At 45.5% G+C, this 26,393-nt stretch overlaps 1 protein-coding gene and 1 pseudogene across 1 annotated transcript; both read left to right on the forward strand.

Annotated features, from left to right (window-relative positions):
• Positions 1-5,787: 5,787 nt before the first annotated feature.
• On the forward strand, positions 5,788-6,206 carry LOC139235584 (olfactory receptor 1D2-like; the record flags this gene model as incomplete). The annotated part of the gene is made up of 2 exons (XM_070866621.1): positions 5,788-5,908; positions 6,025-6,206. Coding segments are annotated over 2 exons (303 nt in total), but the record flags the coding sequence as incomplete, so codon positions are not given.
• Positions 6,207-16,133: 9,927 nt separating this feature from the next.
• On the forward strand, positions 16,134-24,917 carry LOC139235585 (probable G-protein coupled receptor 139; annotated as a pseudogene).
• Positions 24,918-26,393: the final 1,476 nt, after the last annotated feature.

Below are 26,393 nucleotides of genomic sequence, written 5' to 3' on the forward strand. Positions count from 1 at the left end.
TAGGGGTGACGGGCTGATTGTGGACGATAGACACAATGAAGTGACATTGTTTCATTTAGTATCGCTCTGGGCTCTTCCAGGGCATGGTCGTGGAAACTCCGTTTCTCAGGTACTGGCTGTAACCACATTAAGTAAAGGAAACGATGTTCATTTGCACAGTAATTATACAACTACAAGCTTGGTGACGGTTTACCTATTCTGTTACCGCCAGTATTGCAATTGTTCTATGGAATATCTGCTGCATAGAAACAAATACAGAGAGAACTGAGTGAGATTAAAAGCGGACCGTATTTCCGCGAACTTCAATGATTCGAGTGGAAGCATCCCGCTGAAGTCGTCTGAAAAACAACTGCGAGACTCCGCGATGTATTACAGCGCACTGAGTCCCACAGAGGTACAGAGCTTGGCTGGAATGGTACAAGAACGGTCATAGCATCGCTCAACATTCCAATACTTTTGTGGAACATTGTGATCAGGGGCGCGGCTGAGCTGGCTCCTGTATATATGATCAGACCTTGTAATGTTAATTCTAATATATATTCACTTTCATGAATAATAACCAGATAATCAAAAGCACAAATGTAGTTAAATTAGAAAAAAAAGGTATTGATACAGCGGCTTTCACGACATCTTAAAGTGGTTAACATACAATGAAGTACTTTTGGAGGGTAGTCACATTGTAATGTAGGGAACGCAGTAGCGATTTTTTGAACAGCAAAATCTCTCAAACAGAAATGTGATAATGACCAGATAGTCTGCTTTCGCAAGTTTTTTTGAGTAGTAAATATTGACCAGGATAACAGGACAATTCCCCTGTTCTTTTTCGAAATATCGCCATCCATTACATCCTCCATAGTTTCAAACAATTCCTCAGTTTAACAGCGCATCCGAAAGGCGACACCTCCGACGTTCCGCTCTATGTGTAGTAGCTCTATCTGATCTTTCCATTCCACTCTGGTACAGTAATTATTTTTGATCTGTCCATTCCGCTCCCCTCTGCGTGCAGTCGTTCTACTTGTTCAGTCCATTCTTCTCTATCTACAGTAGTTCTATCTGATCTGTCCATTCCCCTCTGTTTGCAGTAATTCTATCTGATCTATGCAATGCAGAGAGTAGTTCTATCTGATCTGTCCATTCAGCTCTGTGTACAATAATTATATCTAACCTGTCCATTCCACTCTGTTTACAGTCGTTCGATCTGACCTCTACATTCAGCTCTCTGTATAGTAGTTCTATCTGAGCTGTCCATTCCCCGCTGTGTGTAGTACTTCTATCTGAGCTGCCCATTCCCCTATGAGTAAAGCATTTCTACCTGACCTGTACATTCCCTTCTGTGTGTAGTACTTTTATCTGAGCTGCCCATTCCCCTCTGAGACTATCATTTTAACCTGACCTGTCCATTCCCCTCTTTGTGTTGTACTTCTATCTGAGTTGCCATTCCCCTCTGAGTACAGCATTTCTACCTGACCTGTCCATTCCCTTCTACGTACAATGGTTCTACCTGACATGTCCATTCCCCTCGGTGTTCATTAAATCTATCTGATTTGTCCAATGCGTACAGTTGTTCTATCTGATCTATCCATTGAGCTCTGTGTACAATAGTTCTATCTGACCTGTCCATTCCCCTCTGTGCGTAGTACTTCTATCTGAGCTGCCCATTCCCCTCCGAGTATAGCATTTCTACCTGACATTTCAATTCCCCTCTGTGTACATTAAATCCATCTGATCTGTGCAATGCGTAAAGTAGTCCTATCTGATCTGTCCATTCAACTCTGTGTACAGTAGTTATATCTGACATGTCCATTCCCCTCTGTTTACAGTCGTTCTATCTGATCTGTCCATTCCCCTCTGTGTACAGTAATGCAAACGTATCTGCACATTCCTCTCTGTGTACAGTAGTTCTATCTGACCTGTCCATTCCTCGCTCTGTTCAGTACTTCTATCTGAGCTGCCATTCCCCTATATGTATAGTATTTCTATCTGATCTCTTCATTTTCCTCTGTGTGTATTAATTCTATCTAATCTCTGCATTTACCTCTGTGTTCACTAGTTCTATTTGCTCTGTCGAATCCCTTACTTGTACAGTAGTTCTGTCAGAACTCTCCATTACTTTCTGTGTACAGTAGTTCTATCTGATCTGTCGGTTCACGTCCCCTATCTGTGCAGTGGTTCTCTGTGATCTATCGATTCCCCCCACCCTCTCTGTACATGAATTCCACCTGAACTCTCTATTCAAATCTATGTGCAGTAGTTCTATCTGATCTGTCCATTCCCCTCCGTGTACAGTAGTCCTAGCATATCTATCCATTACTCACTGAGTGCACTAGTTCTATCTAATCTGAGCATTCCCCTTTGAGTACAGTAGTTCTGTTTGATATGTGCATCCCTCTCTGTGTGCAGTAATTATCTTGATCGCTCCATTCCCCTTTGCGTAGAGTAGATTTTTCTGACCTGTTCGTTCCCCTGTATTTAGTAGTTTTATCTGATCTGCCCATTTCCCTCTATGTGCAGTAGTTATCTAGTCGTGGCCCCCCGACCTGCGAGAGAACAGCTCCGCAGGTTGGGCTACAACAGAGCTGGAGCTGCGGTCCTGGAACATCTTGGCCTCCGAACTGTGAGAGAACAGCTCTGCAGGTCGCGCTATAAAATAGCTGGATTGGCAGGCCTGGGACATCGTGGCCCCCCTGACCTGCGGCAAAATAGCTATAAAAGAGCTATTAAAGAGCTGCAGCATACCACTTCAACCTCCAGCACGAGCTGCTTCAAGTGTGCACTGATTTTGAGATGGACGACTCCGTTTTAGAGCATGGGGATGAACATCGGCTGGGCCCAGTTACAGAGGAGTGGAAAGGTCGGGGCTGATGAGCGGTGATAGATCGTGCCAGACGTGTGACAGATGAGGGTACGGATCCTAGAAGAGCCGATGGCCCAGGAGCAGTACGGACCAGCCCACACTGCGAAATGTGTGCGCACTAGGACCATAGAGCAGAGCAGGACTCCAGTCGTTTTGGTTAATTCTTGCCACTGGACCATGACTTAGCTCTGTCAAGCCCACGGTGGCTGGCGTGCAACGGTCACCACACGTTAACAAAATTTCACGCCGAGGCATCTTAAGCCACCTCAATTGGAGTTCAGTACTGGATCATTGGGTCCTTCATCGAAACACCTGTGAACTAGTGGGAGCAAGTCAGCTTTGTTCGAGGTACCGCCTATGATGATGGTGAATAGTTATATGTGATCAATACATTCTCCTGTATGTACATTACTTCTAGCTGATCTATATATTTCCATCTATGTATACTTCTATCTGATCTGACCATTGCCTTCTGTGTGCAGGTGTATCTGATCCGTCCATTCCACTCTATGTACAGTAATTGAAAAAGATCAACCCATTCCCCTCTATATACACTATTTGTGTCTAATCAGCCCTTTCCACTCTGTGTGCAGTAGTCCCACCTGATCGGTCCCCTCCCATCGATGTACAGTAGTTCTAACTCATCTGTTCTATGTGATCTGTCCATTCTCCTCTGTGCGTAGAAGTCCTATCTGATCTCTCCATTCCCGTCTGCATACAGTAGTGCTATCAGATTGGTACATTCTGTGTACAACCGCTCTATATGATCTGTCAATTCTCGTCTGTGTGCATTCGTTCTATTTTATCTCTCAGTTCACGATCACTCTGTGTGCAGTGATTCTATCTGATTTGTCCATTGAACTATGTTTTCCGTCGTTCTATCCGTTCTCTCCATTCATCTCCCTTCTGTGTGCATTCTTTCTAACTGATCTGCCCATCCACCTTTGTGTACAGTAGTTATTGTTGATATCTCCATTCCGCTCCCCTCTGTGTGCAGTAGTTCTATCTATTCTGAGCATTCCCCTCCGTGTGTAGTAATTGTATCTAATTTGCCTATTCCCCTTTGTGTGTAGTAGTTCTATCTGATCTCTACAACCCCTACTGCTTGCAATAGTTCTATCTGATCTGGCCGTTCCGCTTCCCTACGTGTGCAGTAGTTCTTTCTGATCTGTCCATTTCCGTCAGTGTACAGGAATTCATTCTGGTCTGTCCATTCCCATCTGTGTGCGTTAATTCTATCTGGTCTTTCCATTCCCCTCCGTGTGCAGTGGTCCTTTCTGTTCTGTCCATTCCCCTCTGTGTAAAGGAGGTCAGTCTGGTCTGTCCATTTTCATCTGTGTGCATGAATTCTATCTGGGCTGTTCATTTCCCTCCCGTCTGTGTCAATAGTTCGATCTGATCTGAGCCTTCCCGACTCTGTGCAATAGTTCTATCTGACCTGTCCGTTCGCCTGTGTGTAGTAGATCTGTCGTATCTGTCCATTCCCCTTTCTGTACAATAGTTTATCTGATCAGTCCAAATTCCTCTTTGTAGAGTAATTCTATCCGATCAGCCCATTCACTTCTGTGTGCAGTAATTCTAATTGATCTGTCCATTCCCCTCTCTGTACATTAGTTCAATCTGATCTATTCATTTCCCTCTGTTACATTAGCTCTATCTGATCTGTCCATGCCCATACGTGCACAATATTTCTATCTGATCTGTCCATGCCCCTCCCCTCTGTAGACAGTAGTTCCATCTGATCTCTCCATTCACCACTGTGTATCGTCTTTCTACCTGAACTTTATTTCCCCTCCCTGTTTTCAGTAATTATATCTAAATCCTCCATTCCTTCTGTGGGCAGTAGTTCTAAATGATCCATGCATTCCACTCCCCTCTACGTCCAATACATCTATCTGATCTGTCCATTCTCCTCTATGTGCATGACCCTCCCAATCTCACAGTCTCCCGCCCCGCTGTCTCCACACCATGACCAAACCCCAACCACCACTCTCACAGTCTCTCGCCCCGCTGTCCCCACACCATGACCACACTACCACCCAATCTCACAGTCTCCTGCCCCGCTGTTGCCACACCATGACCAGCCCCCACACACCCAATCTCACAGTCTCCCGTCCGCTGTCCCCACGCCATGAGCAGCCCCCCACCCAATCTGACAGTCTCCAGCCCCGCTGTCCCCACACCATGACCACACCGACCCCACCCAATCTCACAGTCTCCCGCCCCGCTCTCCCCACATCATGGCCGCCTCCAAGCGCACCATTCCCGCCCTGCTGTCTCCGCACCATGACAACCCTGCCTCCTAATCGCACAGTCTCCTGCCCCGCTGTCCCCACAGTATGACCACCCTGCCACCCAATCGCAAAGTCACCCGCTCCGCTCACCCCACACCATGAACCCCACCAATGTCACAGTCTTCTGCGCGCTCTACCATACCATGATCCCCCCCACCAATCTCACAGTCTCCCACCCCGCTGTCCCCACACCATGACCTGTCCCCAACTCAATCTCACATTCTCCTGCCCGCTACCCCCACACCATGACCACACCGCCCCCACCCAATCTCACAGTCTCCCGCCCCGCTCTCCCCACACCATGGCCGCCTCCAATCACACAGTCTCCCGCCCTGCTGTCTCCGCACCATGACAACCCTGCCTCCCAATCGCACAGTGTCCTGCCCCGCTATCCCCAAACTATGGCCACCCTGCCACCCAATCGCAAAGTCTCCCGCCCCACTCACCCCACACCATGAACCCCACCAATGTCACAGTCTGCTGCCCGCAATCCCATACCATGAGCTCCCCAACCAATCTCACAGTCTCCCGCCCCGCTGTCACCACACAATGACCACCTGACTCCCGTCCCCACCCAATCGCACAGTCTCTTGCACCACTGTGTTCGTTCTGTCCGGTTTTATCGGTTCTGGTCAATAATTACAACTGCTGTTTGGATTGTTTTTATCCGCTTACATCATTGTGATTTTCGATAGCGGCGCCATTATATTGGATATTCAGGCGGAGCGGACCCTGCACACTTCATTGTACCTGTTAATCTGTATTGGCAACGTTTGTTATTTGTTACTTCACAGTCAGTATACGGAATACATTACCGAACATGGTGTTACATCACAGTCAGTGTACGGAATATATAAGCGAACATAGTGTTACCAGCAAAAACCATTTCGTATGGAAGCTGCATTAATCAAATGTTCGTCGTCTACAATCGTCTGGAAGGTGACTTTATAATATTATCTAACATCGTTCATGATCGAAATGTTTTTCTTTGCAACCCACTGCGATATTCAACCATGATCGCAACATCAAATCTGATAAAGACTCACCTCGTTCTCTGAGCGATAAACTACTCCGTCGTCTTAGTCTACCTTTGCCTCAGCCTGCGGCTGCCCTTTTGCAGCTGCGAGGTCATTTAGATAATAGTCTGCAACTACATGTCCGTGGCCAAGTTTTCCTTCGGAGACATCTCAAGGAATAGCATGTTCTGGAAGTGTGAGATGCTCACTGTCTCCTTATTGTTATCTGTTTCATTAGCTTCCGTTATTGTAAGATCGGCTTTGCTATTTTCAAGAATAATTCACAGGCGGTGCGGCAGAAGGCGATCCAGAGTTGTGCCTCCCACCTGTCTGTTTTCTGTATAAATGTTGTGTCTATTTGTCTCATTATTCTACCTTACAGAATTAAATCCATGCCGCCAATTCCCGCAATGTGATGATGGCTGTGACGGCATTACATGCTCCGCTCTCAGATCGTGTCACTTACTTTTGGAGAACAAAGCAGGTCGTCTGGTGGGGCGGGGCATGCTTCAAGGGTCCGCAGAAAACTCGAGTTGGAAACACAACCAGAGTTTCTGTCATTACCTAATGTCAGTTGGTATGAATCACGGAGTAGTTTCTTGCTAACTGTTCAATGGCCATATGAACGGCATAAATTGCATGCAGCATATGTAAGATAGATTTACATACACACAGACACGAACTGACAGACTCACTCTCTCTCGCTCTCTCTCTCACACAAACACACACAGTGGCACTCTCACACACACCCACTCCCTTTCACACTCTCTCTCACATCCACACTCGCTTTCATACACGCACACACTCACGCTCTCAAACACACTTACTTACACACCCACTCTCTCTCACAAACACTCACAATTTCACATGCACTGACTCACTACTCTCACACTCTCTCTCTCACATCCACACTGGCTTTCATACATGCACATATTCACGCTCTCATACACACTTACTCACACGCCCACTCTCTCTCACAAACACTTACACATAGACAAACACACCCACGCACACACAGTTTCTCTCTCACACAAACATTGACTCTCTCTCTCTCAAAGACACACATACAGTCACACCCTTACACACGCTAATTCACGTATACACTTTCCCTCACAAACGCACATAATCTCTCTCTCCACACAGAGACACACACACTCTCACACAAACTGACTCGCACTCACTGACTCTATATCACACGCACACACACACTTTCTCCCCCACACAAACATACACACAAAATTCAAATATTACTTCTTACTCTCATGTGGGTCAGAAACACAGTCACATTCACCAAGGGAAGTCACAACCATAACTGCATGTTGAAAGTTGCTGCAATCAATGTTTGGCCTTCATCATTCGCTGATATTGTTGATCCCAGATCGTGTCCAGCCTCCGAATACGTTTACTGCAGGCCGCGCTTTCATTATTTACTGCATGTAAACGTGCGAAGCTCCACATGTTTTGTTTATCATTTACTACCAATAAACTGTGAGCACCGACTCAGTAATAACTTTGCAATGAAACGCACAAATCTGATTCTCCATCCGAAACGTATGTTGCCCAATATCTGACTGCTTATATTCAGTTGCATTAAGTAATTGGTGGCTGTCGACAAACTTCAAACTTCAAATGGTAGTATTTCAAATATTATTTTTATAGTGTAATTCCCGATGTTGCCGCTTGGATTAATTTCCTTATATTTTAGATATAAACGTCGATTCGGCTTATTATTGTCCGCAGCATTTTAAACTGACACAATAATGTGCTGACACTTTAATGCCTGTGTAAACATCATGCCTATGCGTAATGTGCGGTCAATGGGCCAACTACAGAGTAGGGGTGTTTATCTACGCTGCATTACCGAGTTACCTACTGGTATCATATCTCCTCTGAGAAACGAATGTGTCGTGTGCAATTTACCCGTACAATCAGGAAAATCACAGATTCGCGCTGTTATTGTGGTTATAAAGCAGCGCCGTTATCAAGTTGAGTTATCAGCCAATATAATTTGTTTTGTGCTTAAGCAATATATTGATAATAGCAAATGCAATCATTGTATTAAACTAATGTAATCGACACAGTTCTGTGTTGTAGGTTATGAAACAATGTGCAGCAGAATGCTTAGCTGGAAATACAAGTCGAATACTGATCACTTCTGTGTGTCTGTGTCACATCATAAATCTAATCGCTGTAAAATATGAATCCAAAATTCATCTAAAATATTGCTGCACCTAATGGACCGATTTTAACAAATACAAAGCAGTTACCAGCTTCTAACCCTCTTGGACACAGCTCCTCATGTCAGATCTGGACCCTATTGTTCCTGCGCCCGGAAATTAAATATCGGGAAACTAATTAATGCATCGCAGTGATTGACTTCAACAGATGTCGGTTCATCTTGAAAGATCTCACGCTGTTTGAGAGATGGCGGGTGGAGAATTAGACTGTAGTCTATTCATAGAATATTGGAGAGGTAAGATTTATCATACTCAGAAAAGGGTCAAACATAAGGAACCATATGGAGGTTCGGCTCAAACGGGAGTATTGTGTACAATTCTGGGCACTGTATATTAGGAAGTAAGTGAAGGCATTAGAGAGGGTGGAGAAAAAATAATGGATATTATATCAGGAATGAGGGAGTTCAGTTACATTGATAGACTGGAGAAGCAGGGGTTATTCTCCTTCGAGCAGAGAAGATTGAGAGGAGATTTGATAGAGGAGGGATCTGGACAAGTAGATAACCTATTCGGATTTGCAGGAGTGTCTAGATGCAGAGGATACAAATTTAAGGTGTTTGGCCAAAGGCGATGTAAGAAAACACCTTTTTACAGAGCGAGTGATTAAGATCTGGAATGCACAGCCTGAAAGGGTGGTGGAGACAGACACTATCTTATCTTTAAAAAAGGAAGTTGAATAAGTATCTGAAGGAAAAAAAAAGGGCTTCGGCAAAAGGGAGGGGTAGTAGGACCAGCTGAGAGTCGGCACGGGCTCGATGGGCCGAATGACCTTCTTCCGTGCTCTGTAGAATTGTATAATAATGAGAAAACTTTAAAACTAACTGTAAATAACAGAACATGAAGAAATCTCTTGCACTGAACTATAAATCGATCTCAATATTGATAATTAGAATCGTCTACACTTGAAAGAGGGAAATTGTGAATTCATCGACCTCATCCGACGTTATTGCAGTTGATCGTATGAAAGCCAAGGAGATACTAATGGCCGTAAACTATCTAAGCTTGTCACACATTATTGAGGAAGATATACATTACAAACTACAACACAATTCGATAAATGCATGTTTAATGGAGAAATTGCGCCATTCTCAGACCATGATGGTTAGCAATTCAGTTTGTTAGTACCACCCATTAGCGCGTTGGTGGTGTGCTAATGGGTTTCCGCAGCGCACACAATTTTTGCGCCGCTTGCAAATTTCAGTTGAATTTTAGCTGAGGCAGTTAGAGCTGTGCCCTTTAGCGCAAGGAAGATCGTGACATCAGCACGAGTTCAATGCCACGCTAGCGCCCCAGACACGACCTTCATTTTTTTTGCCTCAATATCACCTGGCGCGAAAGTCACCAGAGAAAGCAGGCGCTCCATCCTGTGTTTGGCGCTATTTAAAGGGATGAACAACCGGGTCACTGAGAGGTCAGAGTGAGTGCCATGTGTGATGGCCGCACAATGTGTTGCTCTTTATTTCTTTAGCTAAGCAAATGCCTACACTTTCATCTCATTCTTTGATACGTAGATTTGGCAATGCTGACCTTTCACCTTTGCCGATGGAAGCGACTACGTAAGCTCCTGCACCATCTGCAGATGCAGAATAAGGCCAACGTGGGCCGAGGCCTGAGGAGTAGGCGTCGAGGTCGGTACAGAAGGCCTTATCCCCTGTCCACTACACCAAGGTTTATCGGAAGCAATTCTCCTGCATTATTATTTTGGAGGAGCAGTGCCGAATAAGATTTAGCTTCAGTAAGGAGGTGTTCACACAGCTATGCCACCTTCTGCTGACAGGCCACCAGCTGCACTTCAGGACCAGGATTTCGGACAAGCTCAGATCAGTAGTGCTCAGCTTAGATGACACCAGCTCCTTCCACGCACCAGCAGAGGATACTCAAACATCTCCAAATTTGGTGTTTGTTGCTGAATCCTGGACGTCTCACGTGCCTACACCGCAAGAGAATGGATTGCACCAACTGTGACACAGAGACTTCAGATGTCCTAGAAGTACGCACTCGACGAACACTAGCTCTGCAAGGCTTCGCTGCAGACTGCAGCACCTCAGCATGGGCGGCAGCCGTTTTGCATGGCTGAGGTGCGGACAGTGGCAGGAGCATTGGTGAGTGGCATATGTGGGCGCCCGAATGTTGTCGTCTGCCATTGACTGGGTCAGTGGCTCAACATCCAGAGCAATCTGCTCGCGCACAGATTGCTGGCCTGCTTCAGCGTTATACTGCTGTGGACCCAGAGACGGTGGCAGCAGTCAGCGCTTGCGTGGCATCAAAGTGAGTCTGCATGAGAGCACACTGAGGATTGATGACACCATGCAATGACTCCATTACAGCACGTAGGCTTTGCGTTGTTTTGGTCTATGCTGCAGTGGCTGCTGTACATCGAGTCCAATATCCGTTGGAAAGTGGCAAGAATAGGGTCGATGGGCTGTGAAGCCACGGCCAAAGCTTGAGGTGGTTTCCCACAACCTCAGATCAAGTGCATCGAAGCTCTTGGGCACCCTTACCAATGCACGCAGACGATGGCTGTGTATCTGCAATGATTTTCCGGCCACAACGTCCACATCTGGGTTCCCATCCATGTCATGCTGAGCAGCACTCACGCACGCACTCACTGCGGGAGATTCCCTTTGCACGTGGTGTTTCTGCATCGTGACGTGGCCGGAGCATCACGCAAATCAGACCCCTCAAACATGGCCTCGTCCACCAATGTACTGTCCCCACTGCCAGAGGCCGCAGGCTCAACTGATACAGGCACTGAAATATCATCCATCTCGTCCCCGTCCAACCCCTTGGCTGAACTGGAGAGCTCAAGGACAGGCACCGGGCCTTCCGCGCTCATCATCTGAAAGCACAAAGCCATAAAAGTATGGTTCAGTACAGGGGAGGGGAGAGGAGTTTGGAGACGAAAGTTACACTAAATTGGGAAAGCATTGTAATGTCAGGGGAAAGTGGTGCAATGGAAGCTGAAAATGGAATGAACATAACGACACTCTCCCCAGGGCGGTCGGCTCATCCAAGGCAACAACTCGCAATTGAGCGCCCATGATGGTGGACACTCGCTCCTCCAGGTCCGTTCGTGGCTGCAGCTTTGTGTCCCCTCCACAAGTGCACAGCTGATCCCCGCGGTTAAGCGCCAGCTTCGGCTGAAAGAAGAATCAGAACGGGCGAGTAAGTGTTGATCAGTCCATTTGTGAGATATTCCTCACATAGTTCAATATCTGGTATGCTGTGGAATGGCGGCAGATGTGCATGAAACTGTGAATAGCTTCGAAGAGCTGCTGTGTTAGTGCTGGGATTGGGGGCCAAGAACTTATCGTACATATGCTGCAAACTTTGTGTGTATGCATATAAACAGTAAAATCAGACTATAAGGAGAGGTGGGGCTGATTTGCATGCAGGCAGAGGGTGTGGCTGACTTAGCAAACGATTACTTTGCATAGGTCTTCACCAAAGAGGAGGGATGCTCTCATGGACATATTGAAAGAGGTAGTACAGAAAATAAAGTGTGTGAGACAGTGAAGTTCAAATGGTGTCATGGTAAGGTTAATGAAGAAGGTGGTCTTCCTCACGACCTGAATTTTTTGCGTCATTGCTTTGCAGTTCGGGGCAACATGCACCTATGGACATGTGGGCGGCCACATCCCTCCACTTTCGCCTGAAAAGATTGGGTGATGGCCTCCTACCAGTGTTGGGGTGGATGATATCTCTCACTTCTCCTCCGCTTCCAGCAGTGGCTCTAGGGCGGGCTCGGAAAACGATTGACATGCTGCCTTTATTTTGCGGCTGCCACGTTCTTCTGTAACTCACTCCACAGGCTGCATTCCTGGGAATGGGGCAGTGCCATTAAGAAGCGCTTGGCCTAAGTATGTCTGATGAGGATTACCTGACCTCATTAATACTGCGATGTTAGCACCATGCATGTCGGCGTTAGCACCGTAAGAAAAGTGTGCACTGCTTGATTAACGCTCCACTTGCCAAGGGGCAATAAAAGTGAATATCGCTGTCGCCGATACTTATTAACGCCAAATGCTCAATTTAATGACCAGGAGCTGTTCCACCTCAAAAAGGGCGATATCGACTTTTCCGCCCATGGCCCAGAAATTTACATCGGGCGGTAGCGCAAATCAGGTGGTATCGGATTGACAGCCCACTATATGCAGCGGTTGATATTCAGTTCCGTTGAATGCTACAGGCCTTTCTTGCCATTGTGCGCTGGTCTCCTGCATCAGAAAAGGCACGTCCTGTACCACACTGTATCTGTGATCTGACAAGAAAGCAATTATAAGCAGGTAAAAAGCATTTGGAGCAAGGATAATAAAATATCCCGCAAACCATAGCACTGAAACCCCATCACAAACGCTCAGCCCTTGAATAATTAACATACCGGTACATATACACTTTGTTGAATTGAACAAGTACTGGACCAGTTCGATAGATGTTTGGACTCGTGGAGAATCAAAAGATTTTCTGAACGAATGTGAAAGTTTTGAGGTGGAAGATCAGCTATGATCTTATTGAATGGTGGAGTAGCCTCATGATGTCTTAAGGCCGACTCGTCCTCCGAATTCATGTGTTCTTCAGAGGTTGTTATAAAGTGTTATGGTTCATGCGATTGGATGTAATATATTATTACAGATTGAGGATTGTTTCATGGACAGACAACATCAAGTAACAAAGAGCGAGTCTTCTTCGAGATGGCAGGGTGCTACTACTGGAGCGCTTATATGCCGGTGCCACTGGAGGGAGAAACGTGCGGCAGCCTGGCCCTGGGGTCGGGGAGGTCCCGGCTTGCTGGACATCAGCGAGCCGGGGCCTTTGTTAGGCGCAACTTGTGGTGGCGTACCACTGCAGGAAGTTGCCCGTTGCTGCTGCAGGAGGGCGACGGCTGTGAAGAGGGCGACTGGATTTGATATCACCTTAATCCAGGTCGCTGATTGTAGTTTGGGCAGGTACAGCAGGAGCAGCGATTTCGGGTCAAAGGAGCGGCAAGAGTTCATAGAGAGTTGTGATCGTTGCCCAGGAGAGGCGAGAGTTCAGGGCCCAGTGGAGGCGAGGACCCAGTGGCAGCACGGACCAACCCACACTGCGATATGTTTGCACACTCGGTCCGTGCAGCAGAGCTGGTCTCCAGTCGTATTGATTAATCCTTGCCACTGGACTACGACCTAGCTCTGTCAAGCCTTCCACCCTTCAATATGTAGTTCATGACCTGGAATATTGGTCGTTCATTGAAACACTTGTGCATTCATCTCATTTTAGCGAGGAAACAAGTTATCCTAGTTTCGAGGGACTGCCTATGATTATGATGGATTTTTGGATCAGCGCATTTGCCTCAGCAATTTAAAACCAATGTCAGTTATATTAATGAGGGTACCGAGTATAATATTTCCAAATTTGCTGATGGTACAAAGTAAAGTGGGGGAGTACGCTGTAAGGACGATGCAAAGGGGCAGTTAATTGATATTGGCACGCTAAGTGATTGGGCAAGGAGACCGTTCATGAAGTATAATGTACATATAATTCCACTTTGTTTTGGAGAAATGGAAAAGTAGAATATTTTGCAAACGGTGAGAGATTACTAAATGTTGATATTCAGAGGGGTTTGGGTGTCCGTGTACACGAATCACGGAAAGTTAACATGCAGGTCAGCAAACAATTACGAAGGCAAATGCTATGTTAGCTTTGATTGCATGGGGGTTGAGTAACGAGGTCTAGATGCAATTATAAAAGGTTTTTGTGAGATAACGCCTTGCATAGTGTATACCATTTTATTCTCCTTATCTAAAGAAGACTATAGCGCATATGCAGTGACGTTTCACTGCATTGATTCCTGGCATGAGAGAGTTGTCCTCTGGTGAGTGATTGGGTAGAATGGGCCTAAATTCTCTGGAGCTTAGAAGAATCAGACGTGATTTCATGGAAACGCATACAATTCTTATAGGGCTAGCCAGGCTTGATGTTCAGAGTGTGTTTCCCTTGGCTGGACTGTTTAGAACTAAAGATCACAATCGCAGGATAAGGAGGTGGCCATTTAGCGCTAAGATAAGAAATGTCTTCACTCAGACGATTGCGAATATGTGCAATTCTGTACACTAGATGATTTGGATGGTCATTCGATTAGTATATTTAAGACAGAGTGCGATATCATTTTGGGCACTAAGGCAATGAAACGATATTGGGTAGAACGGCACACTGGAACTGATATAGAATATCATACCCAGATCTGATTGAATATCAGAGTCGGCTCGATGGTCAAAATGGCCACTACTGTTCTTTTTCCTTTTCTTCTCAATCTGCCTTTTAACACTTCAAGCACCTCGTTCAAATCACCCCTAAAATTCCCATACTCACTGAAATAGAATGCAATTTTATGGATAACCTATGTAACCTGCCCACATAATTTAACCTACGATGGCCCGGTAAGAATCTGGTGAATCCTTGGTCCAGCCCCTCTGATGGCCAATATATCCATCCTAAGGTGAGATGCCCAAATCTGAACTTAGTTTACCATGTACAAAGGTCTAACCAGAATGACACTAGAGCCGGAGAGGGGAATGGAGGTGGTGGTGATGATGCAGCGAATATGGCGGGCAATGAAAAAGATAGTTTAATTCTTCCCAACCCTTCACTGTATTAAATTGTGGCTCATCAAAGACTGATCACAGAGGCAGTGCAGGTGGAGATAAATCAGAGGAGTTAAGGCTGAAGTGGGCAAGTTCTACACTGAGTTTCATCATGCGAAATTGTATGTAATTGCGCTGAATTGGACTTCTCCACATGGAAAGTAATTTTGTACAACTACACCTCCCGACACTAAAGATATCCGTGCTCAACTGGACCTGTCCATACTTTGTATTACCTTCTTTAACTGGACCTGTCCACACTGAATGCAACTGTGTAGACCGGAACTGCCCACGCTTAGTATAACCTAGCTGAATGGAACCGGCCCACACTGAGTGTAGCCGTGCTGAACTGAATCTATCCACACTGAGTGTAACCGTGCTGAATTGGACCGTCCACACTGAATGAACCGTGCTGAAGGGACCTGCCCATGCTGAGAGTAAGCGTGCTGAATGGAACCGGTCCACACTGAATATAACTGTGCTGAATTGAACCGGTCCACACATCGTGTAACCGTTCTGAACTGGACCTATCACATTGAGTGTAACCATGCTGACCTGGACCTATCACACTGAGTGTAACCGTGCTGAACTGGACCTGTCCACATTGAATTTATAGACGCTTGGGTGAAAGTGGAGGTACAGTCGAGGGTGGATATGGACACGTGCTTACCTGGAGACGGGCTGGATAATGATACGAGCGGGAACCTGGCTGCGTTTTTCGTCTGCAGGACGAGAGTTTCTCTGGTCAATTACACGTTTCGCTGAAACCTATTAACTCAGCATTAATGGGTTTAACCACACGAATTCATCGTGTACAAGGTTCACTCTCACTATGACAATCACATATTTAGCTTTTTGTTGTAGTTTCGAAGAAATGTCATACTGTAATCTGTGGGTGTTTCACTTTATCCCGTTTCAGAGCTGTTTATAGACATTCCATACCACCAAACCATAAACACGATCTTGGCAGCGGCTGCATTAATCTGTTTCTTTCAATTACTGTAATTAATATAAAAGGCAGGCGATGTGAGGATGTCCCTGGAGCCTGACATCAGGTATAAATATGACAATCTGTGATTGTATGCAGAGCACGCGTAGAGCTTCTGAAAGAAATGCATGGGTCACCAAAAGGGCTGGTGTTTGCCCTTTACTATCCTGCCATTGCAACCATCGGCGTTGCAGGTAAAGTATTTCAGATAATTATTAGTTACAGGAAACATTAGTTAACTGTATCACTGCTCCTATTTGCCAGCAATGCTTCTCATCTTTAACTCTCTCACTTCTGACGATTCAAACGATGTAACAGAATTATTTTTCATTCTCAACGGAATGACTGCCTAATGTGAGTGTCTGATTCTCCAATTTTTGTTTTAATGTGTTTTCCAGATAGTCGCATCAGTTTATTTGCTCAGAGGGATATTTTATTGAAATTGAACAATATATGTCACTGTACTGTGAGTGGTATTACATTCTTATTCCCGTGCACAGATATTTCATATTGTGTCATAGTTATTTGTCTTGTGCGTGGTATCACACCAATATAACTGTGTGGATATATTTGATATTGTGTTATTGGTATTTATTCGTCTTCCGAGGCAGTCCCTCGAATCGAGGATGGCTTAATTGTTATTTCATTGTGAATGTTATTATCACACTAGTAAAATGTACATATATTTCTTATTGTGTTATTAATATTTCACTATGACTGGTATTATTATCCTATTATAACTGTGTATGTATATGTTCTATGGTTTTATTGGTATTTCACTGTGAGTGGTAATATCGCGCATTTATAACTATGCCCATTTATTTGCTGGTAGTTCTTGTAATTCAGTATACTGCATTCGATGTTCACATGTGATTTTGTTTATATTAGGGAGACCAATCGCTGGTTAGGTGATCGCTTTTACCTTCATTCAGTCGTAAATGTGACCCTGAGTTCCTGGTCATCTGTTATTTTAATTCCCCACCCCACTCCCACTCTGAGCTCGCTGTCCTCGGCCTCCTGCATTGTTGTAATGAAGTTCAAAGGAAAGTCGAGGAACAGCACATCGTCTTTCGATTCGGTGATTTACAACCTTCCGGACTCAAAATTGAATTCAATAACTTCAGATCATAACCAACATTTTTTCGGACACCACCTGTTGGTAATGATTCTGCTCTTTCCATTTCATCATCATAGGCAGTCCCTCAGAATAGAGGAAGACTTGCTTCCACTCCTAAAGTGAGTACTTTTAATGACAGAACAGTCCAATACGAGAGCCACAGATCTTGTCACAGGTGGGAGAGACATTTGTTGAGGGAAGCAGTGGATGGTGGAACTGATTTGCCGCATGCTCCTTCTGTTGCCTGCGCCTAACCTCTTCGCGCTTGTGGCATTGAGATGCGAAGAGCTTAACGCCCTCACGGATGCACTTTCTCCACCTAGGGCGGACTTCGGTCAGTAAGTTCTAGGTGGCAGTGGTGATGCCGCACTTTACCAGGGAGGATTTGTGGGTGTCCTTGTAACGTTTCCGCTGTCCACCTTCGGCTCCATATAGAGCAATTACTTAGGGAATCTCGTGTCTGACATGCGAACTATGTGGCCTGCCGGGCGAAGCTGATCGAGTGTGGTCAGTGCTTCCATGCTGGGGATGTTAGCTTGGGCGAGGATTCTGATGTTGGTGCGCCTGTCCTCCCAGGGGATTTGCATGATCTAGCCGAGACATCGTTGTTCACATATTTCCAGCGACTTGCGGTGCCTTCTGTACATCGCCCATGCCTCTGATACATACAGGAGGACGGGTATTACTGCAGTCCTGTAGACCATGAGCTTGATTTTCCTCAGGCGGCTGCTGGACACCTTTTGTTTCTTTACTTGTCGCATTAGCATCCCTTTTTCTCTTACGCCATTAACCTTTTTGTCATTTAACCAATGCTGCCATCTACCCATTCACTGACCTTCCCTTTTGTTCTTTCCTCCCCTCGGCCCCTTTCGCTGCCTCTGCACTTGTGTCTCTTATATGTATCCAATTGTGCCGAAAGATCATCGAACTGAAATGTTAACTCTGTTTCTCTCTCCACAGTTGCTGACTGATCTGCTGATTATTTCCAGCGTTTTTTGATTTTATTTCAGATTTCCAGCAACCGCAGTGTTTTGCTTTTGTATATATCTTTGCTATTACGGTAATGTTGCTGAACTGGGAGTCATATTGTCAACAGTAACAACCTGCATTTATACAGCTCCTTAAAATAGTTAAATTGTTCACAGGAGCGTTGTGAAACATATTTTAACACATAGCCGCTTACAGAGATATATGCTCAGCAGAGGTATTAAGAAGCTTCTGAAGGAAGAGGTCGTGGCAATGCGCTCGGAGTGATGCAAGATTGGAGGAAATAACATAGATAAGAAGGGGTGAAGCTATGACGGGATTTTCAAACAATGTTGAGAATGTTTAATTCGTAGTGATGCTAGACCAGGATTTAACGTTTGTCAGCGAGCACAGATGTGATGGCTGAACGGGACTCTGTTCGTTTTACGATCAGGGCAGCAGATTTTTTATAAATGCTCAAGTTTTTGGAGGTTGGCAGGTCGGAAGCCAGACGGGAACGTATTCGAATAGTCAGCCTAGAGGTAACAAGATCTTGGATGAGCGTTTCAACAGCAGATGAGCTGGGACAGGGGCAGAGAAGTGTGATGTTATGGAAGTGCAAATAGATGGTCGTGGTGATAGAGCGAATATGTGGTTAGAAACTCAATGTAAGATCAAATAGCATACTAAATTTGCCTACAATCTGGCCAGACTCAGACGGTTGTCAGGCATTGGGATGGAGTCAGTGGCCAAGTAACGGGGTTGGTGGAAGGAAGGAAGACAATGGTTTTGGTCTTCCCAATATTTAGTTGGAGAAAATATATGCTCATCTAGTACGAGATGGTCGGACAATCAGGCTGACAAAGAAAAGAGTCGAGGTAGACCTGACTCTCATCAGAATAGATATGGAACCTGATACTGTGCTTTCTTAAGATATCGTGTAGTGTCATCGTGTCGATGAGAAATTGGAGGGCACCAATTACAATTCCATCAGGGAATCCAGAGAGAATGGATTGCGAGCGGGAGGAGAAGCAATTGTAGGTGATTCTCTGGCTGCAAGGGCCGTTCTACCCATCTGGTCGACGGAGAAGAGGCGTTGTTGGTGGCTTGTGTGGTCAGCCATGACAAAGGCTGCATACGTTTAGAGAAGGATGAGGAAAGAGAGTTTAACATGGTTACAGATACATGGGATGTAACTGGCGATCCTTATAAGAGCTGTTTCAGCGCTATCATAACGGTGTGCACATTTTTCCCATCTTATTATTGGTATTTTGCTGTGGGTAAATGATGATTGTGGATGGGCAATAGCAGACATTTAGAGACCGCATGGATGAATTACAACAATTGTACATTCCTGTCTGGCGTAAAAATAAAAAAGGGAAGGTGGCTCAACCGTGGCTATCGAGGGAAATCAGGGATAGTATTAAAGCCAAGGAAGTGGCATACAAATTGGCCAGAAATAGCAGCGACCCTGGGAACTGGGAGAAATTTAGAACTCAGCAGAGGAGACAAAGGGTTTGATTAGGGCAGGGAAAATGGAGTACGAGAAGAAGCTTGCAGGGAACATTAAGGCGGATTGCAAAAGTTTCTATAGGTATGCAAAGAGAAAAAGGTTAGTAAAGACAAACGTAGGTCCCCGGCATCAGAATCAGGGTAAGTCATAACGGGGAACAAAAAATGGCAGACGAATTGAACAAGTACTTTGGTTCGGTATTCACTAAGGAGGATACAAACAACGTTCCGGATATAAAAGGGGTCAGAGGGTCTAGTAAGGAGGGGGTACTGAGGGAAATCTTTATTAGTCGGGAAATTGTGTTGGGGAAATTGATGCGATTGAAGGCCGATAAATCCCCAGGGCCTGATGGACTGCATCCCAGAGTGCTTAAGGAGGTGGCCTTGGAAATAGCGGATGCGTTGACAGTCATTTTCCAACATTCCATTGACTCTGGATCAGTTCCTATGGAGTGGAGGGAGAGAGAAAAGAGGGAATTATAGACCGGTCAGCCTGACCTCAGTAGTGGGTAAAATGATGGAATCAATTATTAAGGATGTCATAAGAGTGCATCTGGAAAATGGTGACATGATAGGTCCAAGTCAGCATGGATTTGTGAAAGGGAAATCATGCTTGACAAATCTTCTGGAATTTTTTGAGGATGTTTCCAGTAAAGTGGAAAAGGAGAACCAGTTGATGTGGTATATTTGGACTTTCAGAAGGCTTTCGACAAGGTCCCACACGAGAGATTATTGTGCAAAGTTAAAGCACATGGGATTGGGGTTAGTGTGCTGACGTGGATTGAGAACTGCTTGTCAGACAGGAAGCAAAGAGTAGGAGTAAACGGGTAATTTTCAGAATGGCATGCAATGTCTAGTGGGGTGCCGGAAGGTTCTGTGCTGGGACCCCAGCTGTTTACATTGTACATTAATGATTTAGACGAGGGGATTAAATACAGTATCTCCAAATTTGCGGATGACACTAAGTTGGGTGGCAGTGTGAGCTGCGAGGAGGATGCTAGTAGGCTGCAGACTGACTTGGATAGGTTAGGTGAGTGGGCAAATGCATGGCAGATGAAGTATAATGTGGATAAATGTGAGGTTATCCACTTTGGTGGTCAAACAGAGAGACAGACTATTATCTGAATGGTGACAGATTAGGAAAAGGAAAGGTGCAACGAGACCTGGGTGTCATGGTACATCAGTCATTGAAGGTTAGCATACAGGTACAGCAGGCGGTTAAGAAAGCAAATGGCATGTTGGCCTTCATAGCGAGGGGATTTGAATACAGGGGCAGGGAGGTTTTGCTACAGTTGTACAGGGCCTTGGTGAGGCCACACCTGGAGTATTGTGTCGAGATTTGGTCTCCTAACTTGAGGAAGGACATTCTTGCTATTGAGGGAGTGCAGCGAAGATTAATCAGACTGATTCCCGGGATGGCGGGACTGACCTATCAAGAAAGAGTGGATCAACTGGGCTTGTATTCACTGGAGTTCAGAAGAATGAGAGGGGACCTCATAGAAACGTTAAAAATTCTGACGGGTTTAGATAGGTTAGATGCAGGAAGAATGTTCCCAATGTTGGGGAAGTCCAGACCCAGGGGTCACAGTCTGAGGATTAGGGGTAAGCCATTTAGGACCGAGATGAGGAGAAACTTCTTCACCCAGAGAGTGGTGAACCTGTGGAATTCTGTACCACAGAAAGTAGTTGAGGCCAATTCACTAAATATATTCAAAAGGGAGTTAGATGAAGTCCTTACTACTCGGGGGATCAAGGGTTATGGCGAGAAAACAGGAAGGGGGTACGGAAGTTTCATGTTCAGCCATGAACTCATTGAATGGCGGTGCAGGCTAGAAGGGCTGTATGACCTGCTCCTGCACCTATTTTCTATGTTTCTAAGTTTACATTGTTATGAAGTGTACATAACATTCTATTGTGTTACTGATACTGCCAATGTGGGTGAATTATCACACTGTTATTATGGTGTACATGCAGTTCTGATGGATTACTGACACTCTCACTGTCGGTGAATTATCACACTGTTATCCCTGTGTACATGTAGTCCTCTTCTCTTCTCAGGCAGTCTCTCGATTCGAGAATTATTTTCTTCCACGCAAAAAGTTCCCAGGTGTTTCAATGAAGGCCCTAATATTGCAGGTCCTGAACAGCGTATTGAAGGGTGTAAGATGCCTGTTCGTGGATTTTGTTGACATGTTGTGGCCGTTACACGCTAGCCACAACATAGGCTTGTCAGAGCTAGGTGTTGGTCAAGAGGCAAGAGTTAGCCAAGAGGACTGGAGATCAAACTCTGCTGCACGGACCTAGTGGGCACACATGTCGCAGTGTTGATTGGACCTTGCTGCCCTTGGGCCCACGCCTCTTCCATTTTACTTCTAGTTTGTTATTGACACTTTCAATGTGGGTGAATTAACATACTGTTGTCATTGTGTAATTTCCATTTGTATAATTGGTATTTTACTGTGCGTAAATTATTACACTGTTATGACGGTGGACTTGGAATTCTATTGTGTTTCTGACATTATCACTGTGGGTGAATTAACGCACTATAATCATTGTGTACATTTAATTCTATTTGGTTAACGTCACTCTCACTGTGGTAGAATTTTCACGCTGTTATCATTGTGTACACGTAATTCTATTGGGATAATGACACTGTCTCTATGGTTGAATTATCACACTGTGTACATATGCAGCAGGCAACTTAGCAGCTTGGCGAAGTACCACCAGCTCTTCCTCCGCAAGATCCTGCAAATCCATTGGCAGGACAGCCGCACCAACGTCATTATTCTCGCTCAGACCAACATACCCAGCATCGAAGCATTGACCACGCTGGATCAAATCTGATGGACAGGCCACCTTGTCCGTATGCACGACACGAGACTCCCAAAGCATGCACTCTATGCGGAGCTTCGACAAGGCAAGCGAGACCTAGGTGGGCAGAGGAAACGCTTCAAGGAAAACCTCAAAGTCTCCTTGATAGAATGCAACATCCCCACAAACTGCTGGGAACTCCTTGATCACGACCGCCCTATGTGGAGAAAGATCATCCAGCAGAGCGCTGAGCACCTCGAGTCCCATTGCCGAGAACAAGCAGAAACCAAGTGTATCTACCGGAAGGAGCATCCATCAAGCCAGGCTTCCCACCCATCCTTCTCTTCAAGCACTGTTTGCCCCACCTGTAACAGAGACTGTATGTTCTGCAATCACCCGAGAGCTCACTTTTAGAGTGGAAGCAAGTTATCCTCGACTCAGAGGGACTGCCTATGAAGATGATGAGGATGTCGTTCCATTGTGTTGTTGATATTAGCAGTTGCTGGCTCAGTTCTACAATTTGTTCATTAATTCCGATTATTTGCTAATGAAATTTAATTAATTAACTTGTTGAATATACATTATTTTGTGGTGAATTGTTGACATAAATATATTCAGTGCAATATGTGGCCGTTTTCAGCATGAATGTATATTTGCCAAAAACTTACACAGCAAGCGTTACTGCTCTCCAACTCTGACTCTCACTGGTTCAGGCCGGCTCTTCTCTTCCACATTCGCAGCTGCTGCGAGTTCGAAAGCGACCGCTGCTGTGACTGGGAGTGCCTTATGGTCATAACACCTGGCAATGTCCCGGATTGTCCGCGTTTTCAAACTTTTCGAGACATGGACTGACGCCGCATAACTGGTTACATCTCTGGTATCTGAGTCACAAAGTTTAACGTTCAATATCCACACTCGGACTAAGCCAATTATTTATCTTGACAGCGCAGTACTGAACAAGTATTGCATTGTTGGAGGGGCCTTTTACTGATCAGCTCCTCCTCACCTGCCAGTTCCAATGGGTCAGATTGACACCGACGATCCAAGGTGATCATCAGCAGAAGAGTTCGGAGTTTGCACCTCGCTGTTTGGGAATATGTTTGCGCAAGTTGACTGCTGAATTTTCCAATAGTGAATCATTTTACAGTAATTAATCAGATTAGGGTCTTTACGGTCAGCCGCAAGCCACAATCCGTTTTTATGCATTCTTCCTTTTTTCTTGTTACTTCTTCTTAATAACCTCTCAAATATCTTCTGTAAGCGCTTCTGAAATGTTAGTTTTGTTGACAATCTGATGACTCCATGTTGGTTTCCAGGTTTGCCGATGAGTTACTTTTCTCCATTATCATTCTTTACTTTATTTTACATTACGATGTCATTGGCCTGTCAAATGTTTTATCCGGATCATTAATAAATCATGTGGTCAAAGTTTTAAATTTCACACATTATCCTGCCAAATGGATGATTTTGCCTGGAGTCGGACCAGTAATATTACTGTTCTCGATCAATCACACACATTCACTCGCTCTGTCCCTTTCTCACAGATATTCACTCGCTTCCTCTCTGTCTCACACATTCTCTCTCTGTTACAGCTAAATTAGCAGTCATTGTGATCCTGCGTCGAGGAAGGTGCGGTCTCTCCAGATGTGTCACTCGGTATCTGGTGGCCATGGCCGTAACGGATCTGCTCGTCATTTTCGCCGCTGCTATATTAAACCGGATTGTAGGTATTTATTTCCCATTTAGCTTCCTGTCCATCACTCCGGTCTGTCGTTTCCATGTCGCCGTAATCTATGCAACCATAGACTGTTCTGCCTGGTTAACGGTCGCTTTCACCTTTGATCGATATGTGGCCATTTGTTGCCAGCAGCAGAAAGCAAAATATTGCACCGACAAAACCGTAGTAGTGGTTATTAGCAAGGTCTGTTCAATGAGTTGCTTAAAGAATACCGCATTGTATTTTATATATGTACCTTTGTACACAGTTAACAACATACCCTGGTTCTGCAGCATAAGAAAAACATTTTATACATCAACAGCTTGGGTCGCATATGACTGGATTTTCCACATTTTAACTCCATGTCTCCCATTCATTCTGATTTTACTGCTCAATGCACTGACCGTCAGGCACATTTTAGCGGCCAGTTGACCCCGTAGGAGACTCCGGGCAAACAGCAATGGAGAGAATCCACACGATCCAGAGATGCAGAAGCGGAGAAATTCCATTGTTTCACTCTTCTGTATCTCGGGCAGTTTCAGCATGTTAAATGTTTTATTACTTAGAACTTTCATCTATGTCCAGATTGGGAGAATTATCTATTTCTCAGGTTCCACTGTCAATGAATCAAATATTATCCTGGAGGAATGTGGATATATGCTTCATCTTTTGAGTTCCTGCATCAACCCGTTTATTTATGCAGGACCCAGAATAAATTCAGAGAGGAGGTAAAGAATGGGGTGAAATATCCACTGAGTCTCACTGTTAAATTATTTCAATTCTAAACAGAGTAAAGTATATAATGAATTGTACCTTGCTGTGCTCTCCTTTCCCGTGTCAGACGGGGCCTCCGCTCTCAGGTACACAGTCACTCGCTGTAAGATCCATACCCAATGTGAAATTAAGGAGATACGAGCAACAGTGATTCAGCGCACAATTCAGTGCTGTAACCCATTCTCAGTAAGTTTCCATTTATTTTTTCGGTACGGACTAAGGCCGTGGATTATTTCTACATTTAAGCCGGAAACCGATAGTGCGACCTTGGACATGTGATGGGAGATCAAGTTTAACATTTTAATCAAATGACCCAATATCCCCGCTGGGAATGATTTCTTTCTTCAGGGTCGGGCATGCTCTTACCAGGGAGGTGGCTTTTTCTGCAAACAATGTTTCTCGTTCTCTGGGCAATAGGAGCCTGCACTGCGCCCACACATTGTTCACACTCAATGGGCAATGGGAGGCCGCACTGTTCCCACACATTGTTCACAGTCAATTGGCAATGGGAGCCCGCACTGTCCCCAAACATTGTTCACATTCACTGGCAATGGGAGCCCGCACTGTTCCCAAACATTGTTGCCACTCACTGGGCAATGGGTACCCGCACTGTCCGCAGACATTGTTCACATTCACTGGGCAATGAGAGCCCGCACTGTCTCTGCACATTGTTCCCCACTCACTCGGCTATCGGAGCACGCACTGTCCCCAGACATTGTTCACATTCACTGGGCAATGAGAGCCCGCACTGTCTCTGCACATTGTTCCCGATTCACTGGGTAATGGGAGCCTGCACTGTCCCCAAACATTGTTCACATTCACTGGGCAATGGGAGCCCGCACTGTCCCCAAACATTGTTCCCCACTCACTGGGCAATGGGAGCCCGCACTGTCCCCAAACATTGTGCACATTCAGTGGGCAATGGGAGCCCGCACTGTCCCCACACATTGTTGCCACTCACTGGGCAATCGGAGCACGCACTGTCCCCAGACATTGTTCACATTCACTGGGCAATGAGAGCCCGCACTGTCCCCACACATTGTTGCCACTCACTGGGCAATCGGAGCACGCACTTTCCCCAGACATTGTTCACATTCACTGGGCAATGGGTACCCGCACTGTCCGCAGACATTTTTCACATTCACTGGGCAATGAGAGCCCGCACTGTCTCTGCACATTGTTCCCCACTCACTGGGTAATGGGAGCCCGCACTGTCCCCAAGCATTGTTCACATTCACTGGGCAATGAGAGCCCGCACTGTCTCTGCACATTGTTCCCGACTCACTGGGTAATGGGAGCCTGCACTGTCCCCAAACTTTGTTCACATTCACTGGGCAATGGGAGCCCGCACTGTCCCCAAACATTGTGCACATTCAGTGGGCAATGGGAGCCCGCACTCTCCCCAAACATTGTTGCCACTCACTCGGCAATCGGAGCACGCACTGTCCCCAGACATTGTTCACATTCACTGGGCAATGAGAGCCCGC

This window comes from Pristiophorus japonicus, chromosome 23 (genome assembly GCF_044704955.1).
Source record: "Pristiophorus japonicus isolate sPriJap1 chromosome 23, sPriJap1.hap1, whole genome shotgun sequence".
In the NCBI taxonomy this organism is placed as follows: Eukaryota; Metazoa; Chordata; class Chondrichthyes; family Pristiophoridae; genus Pristiophorus; species Pristiophorus japonicus.